This window comes from Cydia amplana, chromosome 8, assembly GCF_948474715.1.
Source record: "Cydia amplana chromosome 8, ilCydAmpl1.1, whole genome shotgun sequence".
In the NCBI taxonomy this organism is placed as follows: Eukaryota; Metazoa; Arthropoda; class Insecta; order Lepidoptera; family Tortricidae; genus Cydia; species Cydia amplana.
In genome coordinates this window covers 2,838,591-2,859,028 of record NC_086076.1, presented here as the reverse complement: position 1 = coordinate 2,859,028, position 20,438 = coordinate 2,838,591, and the positions used below count along the sequence as shown (strand labels likewise).

Genomic DNA, 20,438 nt, shown 5'->3' with positions numbered 1-20,438 from the left:
AGCGGAGTCATAATAAACGGATTCCACTGTAATTATAAATGTAGTAATAAATTCCTTCTTACAGATTTGTATTTTCCTTTTTTATTTCATGAGATGGAGCTATAAAAAAACTACCTAGTTATTTCAAATTAATAATCAAATTTGGTATTGTCATTTTACATTACTTTCCATTCAAATTCCCACAATATGCTATTCGCAGAGAACTATGGAAAAAAGCTGTCCAATTAGAGAGACATGAAATTGAGTGGATGCCTGGCAAGATATATAATGTTCTATTCATGAGATAACCCGTGAGATAATCATATCCGGTCTCCTATATGTAGATACATTTTTTTCTATCACGCTTTCACTGAATTAATTTAACAAATACACACATTATCTCAAAATATTGATCATTTTAATCCACCCTCTACTGTCACATATATGTAGGTTCTCTCTCAAGCCATTTCCGTCAGTAGAAAAGAGCGGCGAATTTAGAAAATGTAAGCGCGCGAACGGTTATGGTCCCATACAAAATTGTAATTATGCGCCTTTTTCTACTGACAAACTTGCTTGACCGGCTATATACATATAAAATATTTCCATTGGAACTGAAAGTGGGGATTTATTGTGACTCCGCCTGTTCAAATGTTTTTGACCCGATTCGTGTACCTACCCATGTAAATTTTGCAGGCTGTATAGCCTGTCCGATTTCTAAGATCAAGTTCGCCATACATTTACTATGGCGTACTTGATCTTAGAAAAACGGACAGACTATACCAGTACGGCTACCATCAGTTTGGCACTGACAAACGCCGTCGAGAACGTAATTTACTTTCTATACATCTCGCTCGTACTCGCATATTAGTGCAAACGAGATGTATAGAAAGTAAATTACGTTCTCGATAGCGTAAATGTCAGTTTTGACACTGTCAGTGACTCATGGTACGGGCTCTGAACGTGACTTCGCACTGCCATACAGATTGATAATAAAATATACAAAATACTTATTATAGCGGAATACATTTATACCTACAACAATGAATATTTAATTATGTTGAGTTAGTCTGTCATTTAATTTCATAACAACATTTTAACTAGTTATCTTTTAATCTGCATTAAATTATTATACGTGAATTATTTGACTGGTTCTTCAATGTATGGCATAAACCTATCCCTGTCCAAGTCATATTCTAATCAAATATGAACCGCGAATTCTCAGCGGCCAGTACGTACAGCAAGAAGGTTATTAGCGGATTAATGGCGCTGATTGGTAGTTATTGACATTATATGCATTTCATCTACACTTAGCTGTGTACGTTAGTGTAATAGAGACAGGCTCTGTAAACGTATCGTCTTATTTAAATGTAGGCGTAATTGTGTATGTGTGCTAATTTGGCCCGAGAATTTGAACGGTAATGTTCCCAAAGGCGGTTTCCAGTTATATGCTTTCACTGTTGATAGGTAATGCAATTTTAGAGAAAGGATATCTGACTACTCGTTATGGTTTGATGACTCCCGAGAGATTATATTATCTTCGTACATTTGTCTCAAGGTTATTTAAAACTAGCTTTTGCCCGCGACTTCGTATGCGTGGATAAGTAATTCGGGTACCTTACTTTTGAAACAAATCTGTTTTTATTCATCCTTCGTTTCATCCCCAAATTGTTCCATTCTATAAATTTCCACCCCATTTTTTACACCCTTAAGGGATGATTTCGGGAATAAAAGCTATTCTATATAAGGATATCCCAACATCTCAAACTATCCGCATACCAAGTTTCATCTAAATCGGTTAAGCGGTTATTGATTCGCCATACAACTTTCCACCCCCCTTTTCACCCTCTTGAGGGTTGAGTTCTGGGATAAAAAGTATGTCCTTTCTCGGAACTCAGAGTGTCTGTATACCAAATTTCAACTAAATCGGTTCAGCGGTTTAAGCGTGAAGAGGTAACAGATGGACAGACAGACACACTTTCGCATTTATAATATTAGTATGGATTAGAGGTTTTTAACTTTTTATTAAAGATTAAAACAAGTAACAAACAACAAAATACCCTTAAAATAAAAATTATAACTAAAATTAAAAACTAAGTCTAAACTATAAATAAAAAATTTGGCCAAGCCCGAGTCATAGCTCGTGGCATTAAGTGTACCTACCGCACGCATCGTTATATTTTATTTACAGAGATTGTTTGCCTGTTTTTAGATACACTGACTACACTGAGCATGCTCTTGGCCGGTTTTTTAGCTTCTACGTTTAATATTGTCTTCGGTTACCGCGATAGTTACTCATAAAATAAATATATATCGCATATATTGAATGTATACTACATCAAGACAGACAAAAGTAAATAAATTCAATATACGCTATATAATCCGTTTTAATAGTTTTATTTTTACCGTGGCGGTAAGAGATTATTATTAATTTGCATAGCCTGCATTAGAAGTACATCGCGGGTTACGACGGTAATTTGTATTTTTGGAAAGTAGGTATCCTATGAAACTCAGTGACACATTCATCCTCGATGTAATCATTCGCAAGTATATACGAAAAAGCGAGCCATTGTATCCGACAACAATCTAGAAGATAATTTATCGCTACATAGTATAAAACATAATCGCTTCCCGCTGTCTGTCTGTTTGTATATATGCTTAGATCTTTTAAACTACGCAACGGATGTTGATGCGGTTTTGTTTAACAAATAGAGGAAGAGGAAGGTTTATGTATGAAATTTGTTAACCTGTGCAAAGCCAGGGCGGGTCGCTAGTAGGAATTGTAGCCATTGTAGGAGTCAAAATGGCAAAACTACAGTGCAACGTTACATCGAAGCGCTCAGACTCGATAGGTCCTTCCTTAGTATTCTACGGTTCACCATTATAGTTCGGTATTCTACATATACTACTTCAATTTGAATTAAAAGAACTTACTATTTTGATTTGATTTTGTTTCTAGTTCCATACCATATATACATAGACTTAAATGTTATATAGAACTGTTAAAAATGTAGAGTTCATCTAAGCTAACAAAGTGAGAGAGTGTAAGCAAAATTAATTTAAATTACATTTTATGGATGAATCCTTTTCGCTAAACTACGTTCAATTGATACTGAATTCAGTACAAGTTTTTGTAATTCAGTTTTTATAATGTACTTCTACTTCTAATGCAATATAAACCGAATTAATAGATTAATATCTGGGAGACCGAACTTTTCATGGAAAACATATATTATAAAAACTCAAAAATGCGCGTTTTCCCAGAGATAAAACCTAGCTAGATCGATTTTTCGCCCCCGAAAACCCCCATATAGCAAATTTCATCGAAATCATTTGAGCCGTATCCGGGTTCCCCGAAATATATAAATATACAAGAATTGCTCGTTCAATGTTATCTCTATACTATACGCCTTACTAACTCTATGTGCTTTATTGTGAAAAAACAAAACACAACGACAGTGAAGAATCGAATTCTTAATTTAAATTTTTACAGATAAACTCCAATAACAAATATGATACTTACTGAGCACATTGAGATAGTCTTTTGGTTGGAAAGCCCGTTCGAAATTTAAACTTATTAGCTTTTTAACAAGGTTGTATTTTGCATATCTTTTTCTCACTCATACTTGTAGTAGGCTATTCAGAAAAAAATTAATATCCCACAAAAATAAGCAAGGAGAATTAAACTTTGTGTCAAGCACATAAGTCATAAATTGTAAATGCCAAAGTTGGAAGTAAGGATCTTTCTCGCTAAAACTACTTCCTTATATGAAATGACCAGTGTTAGCTAGTAACCTTAACCCTAAGCAACCAAAGATCAGGCTGCAGTTGAAAAACTAATAAAGATAAAGTTAAGGTGATAATTTTCCCGCCGTCCCGTCGACTGTTTTAGTTGGGTATTGACTGGTCAGCTGCCTGTTAGCTATAGTTTTCGCGAAAATCGCCAGGACAGAGGTGAAATTTTTTGTATGAAAACTTGCAACTTTAAATGCATTTTTTAGCGAAACCACTGCACTCTAAAATGAATTCAAAATCAGTCCATCGGCTCAATTTTTTGCAAGCTTTCCAATGGTACCCGACACGATTCTTACAAATAAAAAATAATTTCAGCTGACCCCTTTCAAGCCCCAAATATCCCCCAAAAATAATAAGTAAGCAGTTTTGACTTATTCATAATGTTATTGCTGGTAATTACTATAACTGTTCCAAATTTTAGCTATCTACGTAAAACGGTTTCTGAGAAAAACACATTTAACTGATTTGCAAGACCGATGTGATCCCATAAGTGTACCGCGAACAAAGTTTGTGCGGTACACTAAAAATTTGGCCTAAATCGCCGCCTATTGGCAGCGTGCCCAGAAGGCTGGCAGCATTGCCACGTTGTATGGCAACGCTGATCCGCTGTGCTAGATATGACCCAGCCTTCATTAGAGGAGTATTAACAGCAACACTGTTATATTGAATTTTACACGTTTTATATAAGGGCAAACGACATGAAAAGATCGCACTAAAACTAGTAGGTATATGTTTGCATGTCAGTTGTAGGTATCAGAGTAGCTTCATTCGGGATACATTCCGTAATAACCGTATTAATAATAGTATAATTAAGTTTTGAGATTTACCTCCGACGTTTCGAGGGCGGCGTTGTCCCCGTTTTATAATTTAACACGACTTGTATTGCGTATTGTAACATCTTATTGTAACTTATAGGACAACCAAGGTAAATACGTCACTTGAGGTAAATGCGTCTTTTAAAGATTTCTTCTAAACGAAACATTTTACAATTATTGCAACCCTCTCTGTTTGAAGTGTAGTCACTGAACTTTTAGTGCAGGCGGCTATAATAGTTATACTATGTTGCGTTTCGAAGATATTCTCATTCATTTTATATTCAGTTCATTAATCTTAGCAAACTCTTAGAAACCTCTGTTAAATTTCGTCTCTTTCTAACAAACAGAAATGTTAAAATAGCGGATATGGACAAACAATTAACGGTTTGTTAGATTTGACAAACTTTTGTGCTCATAGGGGCCCACTGATTAACAGTCCGCCGGACGCTATCGGCCTGTCAGTTAGAACAAAAAGTTGATGGTTCCGAACAACTGACAGGCCGGTACCGTCCGGCGGACTGGTAATCAGGCCCCACCTTAACGCCGCTAATGACTTTTATTGACTTACCGATTTTCGTTACTTTTAAAACGACCAACGTTTTATTGTAAACTGAATTAACTTGTTATTTTATAACATTGTTTCACTTAAATACAAACAAATTTCACAACAGATAAATTTCCAACTTCAGCTAAATGTCAGACCCCGACTGCATCCAAATTTACAATGACCACAATGACACGTTGATTGATCAGGTGTCCCTAATAATTACACTATACCTACGTGACTTGCGAAGCATTTCAAATATAATTAAGAATTAAATCGTTAACTGCAATTAATAATAATGATACTAAATTCTCCTGAACGATGAGTAATTTATCTTGAACATGGAGCATTTATTTTCTAGGTTTTGTTTTACACTTACCAGACTGACTATATAGCAAAAACCGGACAAGTGCGAGTCGGACTCGCACACCGTGGGTTCCGTACTTTTTAGGTATTTGTTGTTATAGCGGCAACAGAAATATATCTGTGAAAGTGACAATTGTCCTAGCTATTACGATCCATGAGATACAGCCTGGTGACAAACAGGCAGACGGACAGAGGAGTTTTAGTAATAGGGTCCCGTTCTCCCGTATCTCACACGCACTAATACGAGTAGGCGAGTACTGGCGAGATGCATAGAAATTAAGTTAATCACACGCTAGCGAATATGTCAGTGTCAAACCGGTGGTAGCCATAGAGCTCATGCATGTTAAAAGTCACTTTAGTTTTTCCCCTCGAAACATTCCCAGCGTTACACTTACACCACGACGGGAAATGCTAACAAACGAATAGATAATTATCTTATATTTTGATTAGTAACTATATCAAACAATACGCCATTTCCCACGAAGGAAAAACTGAGAATTACCGCTCAAAGGAAAATAAAGCCTATGCTTCAGTGAAAGGGTTTATTTTCCTTGTAAAATTCCGGTGAGATATTGTTCCAGTATCGATGTAGAAAGATTACTGGAAATGTCTCATTAGTTTTTGCCGTAGTTTTAATTAGGGTTGCATTGGAGTGATTGGTAATTGTAGCGGTTTTGCATTCCGAATCAGTTTGTAACATTTTGGAAGAATGGAAGGAAATGGAACTTTTTTTTAACCTTTTTAGATTTACACATCACAAGTTTATTACCCTGTTAGTAAGTATGTAATTATGTATGTTAGTGAGTGTGGGTCAAATCCTAGAAGCAATTTTGACCAACTTCTCGATTTCTGATTAATCTGAAATTTTGTATTATGATTAAGACATGGAGCTGATCTGATGATGGAGACAGGATGTGGCCATATTGTGAGAACGATGAAACGAAGCAAAATTGTGTTTGGGGTTTTTAGAATTGTCTCCGTGAGTATTAATTAGTTGCCCGTGGAAAGAAAAGACAGTCAGCGATAAAAGCAAAAATAAAATGTTTGCCAAATACTTATTTAAATCGTTTGTCCTCCTGATTCTGAGTAGAAATAACTCAAAAATTAATGGTTTTTAAAATAGACGTTTGGTACCTACTCCTTTCTCTGAAAATGCTAACATAGGCGTATAAATAAAGATGGTATGTACCGTATGTACGTATCAGTAAAATGAAACAGCTGATCGTGGCCTTGATAACCTTATTGAGGCCAAGTCCGTTAGGCGTGAAACACATTACTCTCCATTTTCGGAGTCGGTTATCACCGGCGTGTCACTGACACGTAGTATTTTAATACTTTGTAGTTGTTATTGTTAGGTGGCACCCGCTAAGACTTTGAAAAGGAGTGGTGGTGATTTACTGCGCATGACGCGAGCGTTTTTTACATTTATAAATTTTTTACACACTTACCTAAAGGTTGTCTGGAAGAGATCGCTCTTAAGCGATAAGATCGCCTGTTGTTACCTCTATCCAATTGTCTTTGTTTATGGTACTGTACATTTATTGTAAACTACGAGTATGTGAGGTGTGCAATAAATAGTATTGTATTACCTATATTGTGGATCAATAGTCTTAATAATTTAAATAAATTATATTTTATTTAATTTGTATAGCTGTAGTATTATATTTAATTTAAATTGTATAGCTTATAGTTCCATTAGTTGCGCTGTCTCGAAAGGGTTTCCACGGAAGACCAGCGTCGGGGACTTCAAAGGTTCCTTGACATGAAGCTGAGTGGAGACCATTTCAGGAACGCTTTATAACCAATCTATGTCAGTGTTTTTATTAGTTAAGTTTAAATTAAGCGTTTTTGAATAAAGCTTTTTCTATTCTATTCTATTCTATTCTATTCTATTTAACATAAATTTATGCCATATCCAGGAGTTACTATAAATAGAGTATTTTCTATATAGTCTGGACTAACGTCTATAAATACTGCTATATTTGCTTCAGTTGGGACAGACATTCCGATACACTGGATATGTCGTTCACACGTTTAGTTAACTTTTCATAAAGAAATGGTCCCATTACCCTGGGATCATTTGTACAGTCAAAGATATGTTTACATATTTCGCCTTATTACAAAGAAGTAAGGTGCAAAAGTGTAAATATATGTTTGACGGCTACTGTACATAGAGCCAGCCTTTTACGAATGTTCGTGAGGCGAACAATAACTGTTCTATTTTACCTATTAGTGTCTGACGGACATTCAAACTTGCAAATAATAAGTTTTTTGCTTCTTACCAGGGATGTTGCGGATGCAGATTTTTTGACATCCGCGGATGCGGATGCGGATATTTAAAGGCTCACATCCGCGGATGCGGATGCGGATGCGGATGTCAAGATTAGGTACTTGGAAAACGTCAAATATTACATTTTTAGTATTTTTTTATTTAAAAAAAAATAAACGTTTAGTGTTTGAGCAAGAATATAGGTGCGTTATATTTAATAAACAGTAACTTGGCCGACTTTTCTGGATCTAGACGATTTCGTTATAGGTAATGACGAAATTACCTAGCACTTACGCCGCCGCTAAGACGTTCCTGTACCGACTTGTTTGACATCCGCATCCGCATAAGCTCCGCATCGATTTAATGCGGATGCGGATGCAGATGCGGATGTTGAAAATAATGCGGCAGTTCCGCGGTTGCGGATGCGGATGCGGATGTTCGCAACATCCCTGCTTCTTACACACGATTGGAGTCCGGGTGTATTGACCGTAAGGAAAACGTAACATAAGGTGTTAATTTTGTGAGTAGCTACATACAAAGTTTTGACTGATGACTATTTTTATTGTTCTTTAGTGTAATTGGTACTTATACAATTTATTAGATATTACAAATAAAATAAAGAAAAAATAGGGAGTTTAATTAGGTAAAATTAATCTTATCGTTTAATTTTTTTATACAATAAATTCCATATAATAATTAAATTAATTGAAACTATGTTTCTTACAATTTTAAATTAATTATATGCGGACCACATCAGAAATAATGATGTAATGTCTGTGCGTTTTCACCGTATTCTGACGAAATAAATTCCAAATTTGCCCGCATTTCGAATACTAACAGAAAAAAATGTAATTATAATTACGCAAGGGGTTTCCGGTTAGAGTTTTTATTTGCGGGTCATACATTTTAATGTATCGTTAATTCGTTCGCGTCTTTCCTGTAGACATCGCAAAAGTTAAGAGAATCAAAAGCTAATTATTAGGCTGGACCCTTACCGGTTGTATTTTTTCAGTAGGTACTGTATTCGAGCCTCAAGTATCTAACCTAGGTAGGTTAGGTAGGTACAGATCTACGCCTGGTTAGTTGAGTGTGATGGTGTCTCGTAAGATAGATTTAAGATACATACATATAAGTAAATTTATGTTCCTAATGCTAACTTAACTTGTTACTAATAATTAATGTACCTATTTAGCTTAAGATTATTTTAGAGCGCACCGCCAACAAACTGTCTCACAGTTTGGCGAAACATTAGATTAAGGTACTAAAATACTGTATTTTTTTGTAAAATTTCCAATAAAAAAAAACTTGAGACTCGAATAAACAAATCGTGATATAATGCACCCCGGATGTAAATTTTCATTGAATTGTCCACGGAAGGGACCTTTCTGAAATGTGTTTGAACCTTCCCGGATACGGCCTATCGTATCCGGGAAATTACGAGTAGGAAAAACTCGGACAGAAAAATCATTCCTAAGTGATTCCGATTATAACTAACATATACCCAATTAGTTAAATGACACATCTACTATATTTTAATTAGTATTTAATGACTTAAAATATTGAATTGATTGTGATACAAGTATGCGGTGGGAACAGATATGCCGACGACTTAAAAACCCATTTAACAGTGGCGGTGTCTCAAAAATATTCGCAGGCAAGCCGGAGATAACTTTGCTGTTGTATAAAAAGTGCTTAACCCTTAATTTGGCGCAGTCAAGTATACTTAACACTTACTTTGAAAAAATTTAGACATGTTATTTTTTACATAAATCCTAAGTTTTTAATTTCTATGTATTCTTTAATTTATAAAGAATAAGGAAAAAAATAAAATTTTACGGGCAACTATGGTATATGTTAGTAGTGAATCAACATAGCGAGTAGAAGCTCGACACGGCGTTCTATCCAGGTATTTGTTATTTTTTTTTCGATTTTATTACACGAAATTTTACTGCATATACTATTATTATATTTAATTATAGTATTACGTATACTTTACATATCATACCTATTCGTCAAGTCAAGTTATTTCAATGTAATAAGCAAGCGATCACAACTGTTAGCATTTTTAACAAATGTTTATGTTGCGATATTTTGACCGCGCCTGGTTAGTTAAGCATTATTGACAAAACGTTATATTACAGTTTTAATAATTTGACAAATTTCACTGCCTACCTTTATATTTTGCCATAATAGAAGAGATTGAATGCTATAGTTTGATTCGTTATACATTTATAGCTTAGTATGCAACAAAGCGAACGCTATACACGTTTATATACACGTTTTTTTTTTTTTATAAAACTCCGTTCACTTTGGCGTATGGATGTATATTCAAGGAAACTAAATGATAACTTAAAAATGGAGTTAATTGGAATACCGGTGGTCTTTGAAAAAATTACGTAAGTTAAGCTCAGAAATGCACCCCTAAAATTAACGTAATTAAAAAAAAAAACACTGTAGTTTGCATGATAATGGCTTACGCTGGAAGGTGTTTTTTTTTGCTTTTTAGGTTTAACGTTCGAAACGCCTATTAGATCTACTGCATTTTCCTATAACTGATTAAATAGTGTGATCTCGAGATCTTTTTGGCCTTTCGGGTTAGATTAAATTCCAAAAAAATGTTTTTATTGTCTTTGTTTCGATACCCTTTTTCGGAATTTGTTAAGTATATTTAACACACTAGGTTTGACGAGCATGCGTTTTTGTTAAAAATACTTTACATTCGATTTTCAGGAAATCTTACAGTAAAATATTTTTTAAACATTTTTAGGACATATTTAAAGGTATAATAATACATAAATGTGCACATAAAAGTCAAAATCAAGTTTTTTATTTTCTGCCAAATTAAGGGTTAACTTGCTTGAAAATTAGGCAAGGTGATGGGAATCGAGTTCGTAGAACTAGGCCCCTATTCGAGATGTACCTACAACTGTCAGATTTCGCGTCCACTTCAATTCAACAGTTGATTGAATCGCATGTTCATCAACACGGATAATATCATTTGGTACAACCAATAATTCAACAAAATTCAACTTTGTTTTATGAGTACTTTAAGGTTTATAATGGTTTGGTTGGTTGTCACCTAACTGTGGATTGCTAATGTCAATTTTGGCACAGGATAGTTCCGAATCAACGGGAGTACAACACGATACGTCAAATTCAACGTCGCTAGTCGAATACCCCTCCTGCGGGCGCAGCATGGTTCCATTTTTATCGTCTGTCACTATGCCCGTCACTTTCGCACTTACATACTTGTTAGAACGTGACAGGCATGGTGACAAGCGATAAAAATGCTCGCTCTACCACTGGTACAGTCCGCATCAGATATATTGGAGCGGCCGAGGTGGTCAGAAATATCTGAAGACGCCTGCCTACCTATATTATTGTCAAGGCACTAGAGTGCGAGCGGGTATTTATTTTTGAGCACCTCGGCCATTCGTTAAGATAATCATACAATAATAAACAGAGTTTATTCATTATTGTAAATATAAGTAGGTACGTAAATATAAGTAAGTGGTATAAATATAAGAACGATTAGCTGTCTAATGCTATTGATTATACAATTTTAATTATTATAGTACCTACGATGGAAGAGTATGAGCGTAACACAATCATGTTATGTTATGAATGTCAATACGCATAATTTGACCGTTTACATACTAAATATATGACGTTCACTGATCGCTTTGCGTATTTAAAAAGTAAACAAAGGCTTGAAAACTTTGAGATATCGCAGGGGGCTAAATTCGTCGAAATCATTTCTTTTTACAGAACCCCTAGTGTATGTCTGTAGGTATGTGTATGTCTATTTTTGTATAGGATTTTGAACAGCGCGCTCAGCGGAACGATTTGGAAACTCAAAATCCCATACAAAATGACACTTAACGCAAACGCGTATATACGAGTACGTCACGTCACGCTGTCGAATGTACACTAGAGGTAATACACAGACAGACAGAGTTACTGTCGTATTTATAATATTAGAGTAGAGATTTACAATAAATTACTCAATTGCGTAAGTAGCTAATACCTTACCTATAGGTATTTTTTGGTCAATCAACTACCTATCTATTAGTCTTTTCTTGGTCTTACTCTAACAAAATTTCGAGTCTTTCGTTTACGTTGACCCTTAGATTGTGACGGATTGTGGAAGTGACGCCCTCTGCGCAGAGTTTCACGTAATAAAGAATTGAAAGTGTTTGTAAAGTCCGAATCAGGCCGAAAGAAACGTCAGTAAGTAAGACCATCTCTTTAATCCACTGAGGACATCTAACAATGAATACCTGCCTTGGCATTAAGTAAATTGCTTAATAGCTGTTTGGCTAAGCCTGATTGCTACTTCGGTATAAGATTGAGTATCAAAGACACTATAATTTCCTATTTTGAAGTCTATTGAGCCTTTTGTTTTGTAATGTACCTATGAAAGAAACAATGCGGGTTTTCCATACGGATTTTTCTAGATGCTTTAGGGTTAGGTAATTAAAATGGATAATTATTGTTTGTGTCTATTTGAGAGTAAAAACGATTCTGCAACTATGAAATTTATATGAACACTAGCATGTGACGTCACAATCAAATAAACTACTCTTTATAGTTTTATACGGGTTTTAAAATAGAAATTGTGTCTGAAAATAACTGCCGTCTACGTTTGTCTAATAATCTTCTGGTGCTTTATTTCATGCATGGTGTAAAATAATTTATTTTAAATACAGACAAATACCCTATAGCAACAGAGATGACAGCAAGGTGTCATATTGGTCATTAGTACTCATTAGCATATCGAGCACTGGTACGTTTACTTTGCCTTATTTATGAAGAGTCACACGAACCCGCAGTCAAAAAGCCGCGCCCAAATAGGGAATTTGTCATTTTTTTTTAATGTTAGTCGATCGAGTTTTTTTTTATTCGAATGGTACCATTATTTTTTCATAATCATAATCATTTATTTGCACATAAAAAGGAAACCCTATTTTGAAGTTAAAGAAAAAAAAATTGAAACTTTAAGGTCTTATATTTTTTTACCCATGTGTTTTTTAAGTTTCCAATATATTGTGATAAATTGCTCATTTTCTATCTATTTAACTAGATCTAGTTTCAACATGTGTCAACCACCCTATTGAAGTTACGCTCTCATTTTAGAACAACATGTAGTTATTTTCTACCTTCTCAAGCCTAGAAAAAAAATTGGCGCCGGGTTTTCTCACTACTGCGCACGTAAAAATTTGAAATTTTGGAAAAAACTAAGTAACTGGCGTAGAGCTGAAAAAAAATTGCCTGCGCAATTTTTTTTTAGCTAGGCATGAGAAGATAACAAATTATTCAACCTATCTGCCATTTTAATTTGGTAAACGATGTACAGTCAGCAGCAATAGTTGCTAAGCGGGCGAGTTGTCCAAATGATATTGACATTCTTGACGCGACCCACTCTGGTCTTGCAAATCGGTTAAATGTGTTTTTCTCAGAGACCGTTTGACGTAGATTATAGCAATTACCACCACTAATATTATCGATAAGTCAAAACCGCTTATTGATGAGAATAAGAGCGCGTCAAGGTAATTTTGAACAAGTCGCCCGCTTAGCAACTTCTGCTGCTGACTGTACCAAACAGCCTGTATGTCTGGCTGGTATTAGAATTTGATTGCTGGACATTGTAACTCAAAGAAATTAATTATATTCAAATAAAAAATAAATACAAATGTATGGTGCCGTGATTCGTGGGACTTTTATTAAACAGGTTTTGCTGCAAATGCTTTTTACGTCGATTGTTAAAAAATAATGTACATGCGTTCTTAACCATTGTATGGGAGTTAATTGTGCTTGATTAAAGATAATTTAATTGCATACATGAAATGGCTCGCAGTGAAAAAACAGCCAGGTGGCGGAAGCCTAAAAAAGACCGGAAAATAGGTATTTTCCGGTCTTTTTTAGGGTTCCGTACCCAAAGGGTAAAAATAGGACCCTATTAGGTACTAAGACTCCACTGTCCGTCCGTCTATCTGTGTGCCAGGCTGTATCTCATGAGAGTCATGAGCCATGATAGCTAGATAGTTTAAATTTTCACAGATGGTGTATTTCTGTTCCCAATAAAATTAATATTTAATTGGGACTCCCATACCCATACAACAAACGTGATTATTTTTCCGTTTTTTGCGTAATGGTACGGAACCCTTCGTGCGCGAGTCCGATTCGCACTTGGTCGGTTTTTTTAATGATATAGGAGGCAAACGAATACTTAAAGGTAAGCGATTGCCGCCGTCCATGGACACCCGCAATACCAGAGGGTTTGTGAGTGCGTTGCCGGCATTTAAGATGGGAGTACGCTCTTTTCACTTGAAGCTCTTTTGAAGGTGGTACTTACCGGTCTGGAAATACCTACCGCAATCTTTAATGATTTTGGTTGTTAACCGACGATATGCTTGATATGCTAATTAAATGTTTAGATCACTCAAGTTATATCACATAATACGATTGTGGTAAAGTGACGCACACACATTAATTCAAGCATGCTTGATGTTGTTTATCCTCTATAACTTTGTTTACATAGTTTGACCAGTTGAAAATAAACCTTATTATCTATATCATACAGTTGTATGTTGATTATAATTTTTATCCACTTGTAACATTTTGAATTTATTATTTACATTGTTGAAGCGTTTAACCTAATCTGTGCAATATCATGTGTTTATGTAATAGAAGGTATTTTTCTGTATTTTATTTACTTACTACTTACATCATAAAAAATAACTAGTCAACTAAGCGCTTTCCTGGTTACATCTTAAGTTCGGGGTCCGTTGTGGCAGGCTAATCCTAAAGGATTGGTGCTGGCACTAGTTTTTACGAGAAAGACTGCTATCTGACTTTCCTACACGGAAAATTATAGACCATAAGTGTTTTTCTGAACCGGAAAGTGGCTAGTAAATATAAATTATGTAATGTTTTACGAGTCAGGGTCCGAACCCACAACCTTCAAATTGAAAGACCGACGCTTTCAAATTAGAAAATACCTAATATAAAACTTAATATCCGTTCTTTTCGTAAAAAACATGGGAATTGATTGAAAACATTTGAAATTATTAAAAAACACAAAGCATTAGGTACTACTTTGTGTTTCTATTTTTTATCCAAATTGAAATCGTTCTATTTACAAAAAAAAAAAAAATATTAGCAAAGCTTGTACTATAGGGATGCTAGGTGACGATATACATACCTAGGTACTTAATATACCTATAGATAAATACAAACTTATACGAGTATACGTAGAAAACACCCATGACTCAGGAACAAATATTTGTGTTCATCAGTTCATCACACAAATAAATGCCCTTACCGGGATTCGAACTCAGGAGTCTCAGGATCATCGGTTTCACAGGCAGGGTCACTATCTGCTAGGCCAGACCGGTCGTCAAATATTTATGAAGTCTGGTGTTTATAAATAGCTCCTGATTATTTTAGGGCTTAATGTTATGACGTAAATGGCGCAAGGCATGGTTAGGGTTAAGGTAACATTCCATTTCCGACCGCAGCTGCACTACTGCTCCGACACTACTGCAGCGGCCTGAACGCGTCGGTCTTATTGTCAAATTCCATAGTAAAACGAATGACAAGCCTGACTGCACGTAGGATGGTGATGTTTGCGTATTTGGTGTATCATTGCACTCATTGCAACTGCAGCCGCAGACCGCACGTCCAATCTGTCACTGAAATGTCTTTGGTTACAGATACTAGTAGTTTTAAGCAAAGAGGATATAACCACTATGTTCTAAGGAGTTTGTTACACCCACGGATAAACAACCCCGATAGTACCTAATGTTAAGGGTCTTCTTTTTCGTGTAGCATTAGCATTATTGTCACTAATTCTTCTCGTAAAATATGCAAAAGTAAATTAGTATTTTTATTTATACATCTGACACTGACACATTATTCATAACTTAACATTGACAGGCAACTTACGAATGCTGCTGCGACTGCACGTCGCAACAGCAGCAGCCGGCGTCGCTATCGCCGCTGCAGTACCTAATGTCGCACCAGTAACGTCGCAACAGTAGTGCAGCTGCGGTTGGAAATGGACTGTCACCTTTATACAAATAAACATTAGGAACAAGGTAGCAAACAAAAACTAAAAAGAATTATAAACAGTGGAAGAAAACTAAATTTTTATAATAATTGTTCTAGAATTGACGTATTTATAACACTATAGTGCGACACAATTCAAGGACGTTAATAGGAGTCTGTAGGAATTATGCAATAGCGTCGATTTCGCTCTGTTTTTTACTTTTATTTGTTTAATTTTTTACTTTTAATATTTTTTGTGAAATCTGCCGTGACGTTTTTCACCTGATTGCACTTTCCCATTTTGTTATTAGTATTTTCTATTGTTTGTTTATGTTTACGAATAAAGTACCTACTTCTCCTACCTACAATATTACCTTGTTTATTGCACATTATGGAAAATAACTCTAATACGGGGTTATCAACTAAAAATATCTATCGGCCTTATTCGAACTTTAAGATACCTTGTACGTCAAAAATTAGCTAAAGATACGATGTGGATCGGATATGTCTGTCAAAAGTGACGTTTTTGTATGAAGAAACTTCACTTTTGACACTAATGTAACCGACTAGGTAGATAATATACCTTATCTTGTGGCATACCTGGGTGTGTAAACTCTTCTCATTGGCTGTCGCCGTTTATATTTTCCATTAATTATAACTGCAATTGGGGCATTATCTATGAAAAGGGACCTTATTGTCGATGGCGCTTACGCCGCACAGCGTCGCGCGGCATTGTATTTATATCAGAGCATCGTTAATAATGGCGTAAGCGCTATCAACAATAAGGTCCCTTTTCATAGATAACGTCACAATTAATTATTCAACTATTCATACTTGTCGCCGGTTGATGACGTACTTATGTTCTAGAAAAACCTACAAACAGACTTGGTTAAAAGGGCAGAAAAATAAAAGGAAAGCGATATGGCGCGCGGAACTTGTGAGTTGAGACATGGTTGAGACGGAAGAAATGGCCATTACGCGGGTTACCTTTTGTCGCAATTACTCTGAATATAATATTTCTGTTTAAAATTTAGCTTGTCAGGTCCCTCGGCTATAAATCTAGCTATTTTAAATGTATGCAGTATGTATGTATGCAGGGTCTTGTTGCCTGAAATGAATTTTAAAATAAAAAATAAAATCAATAAATTTCTTCAACCAAACACGATATCGCACCGAAGTGATCTCTTAGAAGCATTGTTCGAATCGGGCCGCTGCATACTTACCAATCTAGACGCGATCTTTGAAACTTAACGATATAACAATGCAGCTATTAACCAAGGCCAGGTATTTAATTTGATAATGGGAATGGGCAGGTTTTCCTGTAAACTGTACCCCTAGTGTGAATTTCATTCGATAGCGTGACGTGACGTACGCGTTTTGTATGGGATTTTGAATCTCCAAAAAGTGAGCTTGGCGCGCTGTTCAAAATCCCATACAAAAATAGATATCGCAAACGCGAACGCTCGTCACGCTATCGAATGAAATTTACACTAGGGCAGTGGTTCCTAACCTGGGGGTAATTACCCCCGTGGGGATAAAACTGGTATTTTACGGGGGTAATAAGCTAACCTAATATAACAATACAAATACACGTTTAAATTTTTTTAATACCATTGGGAGGAGGGGTAAAATCAGGTTCCCTAGTTAGTCATAGGGGTGACTGGACTGAAAAGGTTAGGAACCACTGCACTAGGGGTTCTGTGATGTGTGGCAGGAAGCAGGAACATATACGTAGGTATATTTATCCATAGAAAATATTGGGTAATTTTTTTTTTACTTATTTTGACAAAAGCTAAGCAATTAATTAGTGTTATATTCCTTAAGAATTAATGATTCCGGTACCTGCATGTCTGCCTGCACATAATAAAACAGGCATAGGCATACATTAAAGTCAATGCACTAAAGTAAAATAAAAATAGGTCTCATTCCTGCAGTAATCCAGTTTGAGTCCGGTAACACAGCTGCTATTTTTATTACACTGAAAATTACGTTTTCTACAATATAATCAGTTCAATTATCGACCTTACCATTCACAGATTAAAGTTCAAAATGATTACGTAAATTGTGCTCGACAATGTAAACAACTTACAAACGTAAAAAAAAAACTTTGCTACGAGTTCTTGTAGGGTAAGTGAGTTGAGTGCATTTAGGTAAGACCTTTTACCATAGGTTGGGTCATTTTTTTTCTTTTATTAGACCTTGCCCTTTCAAAACAATATTCAAAATATTAATAGCAACATAAAATAAAATTAGTGGACACTACTTATTTACTACTTTGCAAGCAATGTTTTTTTTGCATATACTTAGGTAAGTATATATATAAAGGTTGGTAAAGTCTTTCACGCTAAACTAGGCCGGGGCCGGGCCGGAGCTTCCAGCGTTTCGTTTTCTATGGAAAGCACCACGTGATCATAGAAAATGACATGTCGGACCCCTTGGCCCGGGCACGGCCCGGTTTAGCGTCAGTCAGCTTTACGATTATTTGCAGCAGGTACATCTGATACTGGACTTGGGGTAGCTCCAGCCAGAAGTTCCTGCAAGGACTAGGAAGAAGAGACTACGAGGGGAGGCGAAGTTGAGGCAAAATAGTACTTGGGGCTCGCAGCATGACTCTGGTGACGCAGCTGTAAGGCCTGAGTCGACGCTCGAAGCGGAGCGTTCGGCGGGACGTGCAGCGTGGCGTCGGGCTCACAAGTAATTTGAGCAGCGTGCACTAAGGCCGCTCCTATACGCTTGCATTTGTTTAACATGCACGCCGCACGCCCCGCCCCGCTGCACGCCCAACTTGAGCGTCCACTCACACTTAAGCGACAGCGAGTCGGAGCACATTGTCAGCGTCACACACATGATAGATAAATTAAATTGAGCAAGTTATTAATATGTAAGTAGTTGTTAAAGAAAGTTGTAATGGATACTTCCATCCTGCCTTGCCTGACTTACGGCTGTCAAACCTGGATATTTGACCACAAAACTAAAACACAAATCCAAATTACACAAAGAAAAATGGAAAGAAGTTGTTTAGGCATCAAGCTCAGAGATAGGATAAGAAACACCGAAATACGTAAGAGAACTAACTTTAAAGATGCTCTACATTTTTCTCAAAGCTTGAAGTGGAAATGGGCCGGCCATATTGCAAGATACAGCGATGACAGATGGACATCAACTGCAACAAAATGGGCACGACCTCATGGCTCTAGGGGCAAAGGTCGGCCAAATAACAGGTGGCAAGATGTAATAGTCTCAATTGCGGGCCAAAATTGGATAAATGCAGCAAAAAATAGAGACAAATGGAGTTCTATGGAGGAGGCTTTTACCCGAAGGGGGTCCATATAATATAAGTTACCTAGGATTTTTTTGTAATTAATATTAGTTATCTAATTCAATTATGGCATGAAAATATGTTTAAATTCAACTTCTGCACGACATTCTAAATTTACTAATATTTATCTTATGTTAATGATTTTTTTTTTAATTGTCTTAATTTGTAACTTATTATTTTCTATGGAATAAATAAAGCTTTTTATTTATTATTTATTATAAGTAGTTGCTATTGTAGTTTTTAAAAGATTTTATTGTTGTATAAAATCTATCGCGGATGGAGTATCGAGACAAACCTTACTGGTTTACCGATACTTTTGTAATTAAGTTTAGATATTGTGTTGTAATTACCTGAATAAATGAAATAAAAAGTTGCAGAATTTACATCTTCATTATTTACCAAAATTATCTTCAGTGATAGTACCTTTTAGTTTTTTTCAATGAACAATTTTAATAGGGAACCTACCAAATATTTAAGGCGGAGGTGTGACAGTGCATGTGTCAGATGTTACGATCAATTAGAAGGTTGGTGCATTTTCCTTCGAAGTGAAATTACGTGTCTTTAACTATATATAAATAAAATAGTTTGAGATAGGTATTGCTTTGGTTAGTAGGTTCAATTGGAAGAAAATACTTAAAAACATACTTTTTTAATGCATAATATATCAACCTGGTGAAATTTAAGTCGCATCAATTTTTAAACATATTGTTTTTGTTATAACTTATCTTAAGGTAATTTCTACACTTGTATTTTATTAACAAATATATCAGAAGTTATTTTAAAATAAACGCGCAGCTATCCTAAGATTGACAACTACCCGCGTTTTTTGCAAAAACATTTTTTGTAATAAATAGGTAGTAGGTTGGTATTACCTACCTAATAGGTAGTGCCTGTTCCAGCGTAGATATAAAATAAAAATAAAAACTTACCATTCATTTTTGAAAATAGGTCAAAACACACTCCAAAAAATGTTCACTCACTCACACAACACAGTCACTGGCCGAAAACACGAAATTCGAAAACAAATAAAATTAAAAAAAAAAAACAGCCAGAAGCGAGCGATCAACGCACGGGATCCAATCAAAATGCTGCGACTTCGCTTACTGCCTGTTTTAATAAACTCAGGCGCAGGGTATATTATTATCACTTACATAGTACGAGCGAAGGCTTACATGACCATTTTAAGTGTGCTCTGTGACTATGCTTAGCTATTATGATCTGAAGGTCATGCTAAAATGGTTAAATCGAGAAATTATTTGTCCGCCGCTTGCGCACCGATGGAAATATTATGTAACCAAGTGCCAT

At 35.7% G+C, this 20,438-nt stretch overlaps 1 protein-coding gene across 1 annotated transcript in view; it reads right to left on the bottom strand.

The window, feature by feature from the left end:
- LOC134649952 (very long chain fatty acid elongase AAEL008004-like) overlaps nucleotides 1-20,228 on the bottom strand; it is a 43,752-nt gene extending 23,524 nt beyond the window's left edge. The window contains exon 1 of the mRNA XM_063504751.1: nucleotides 20,063-20,228. Within this exon, the coding sequence (XP_063360821.1) occupies nucleotides 20,063-20,069 (7 nt within the window). The 5' untranslated portion in view covers nucleotides 20,070-20,228. The remainder of the gene's footprint in view (nucleotides 1-20,062) is intronic.
- Nucleotides 20,229-20,438: the final 210 nt, after the last annotated feature.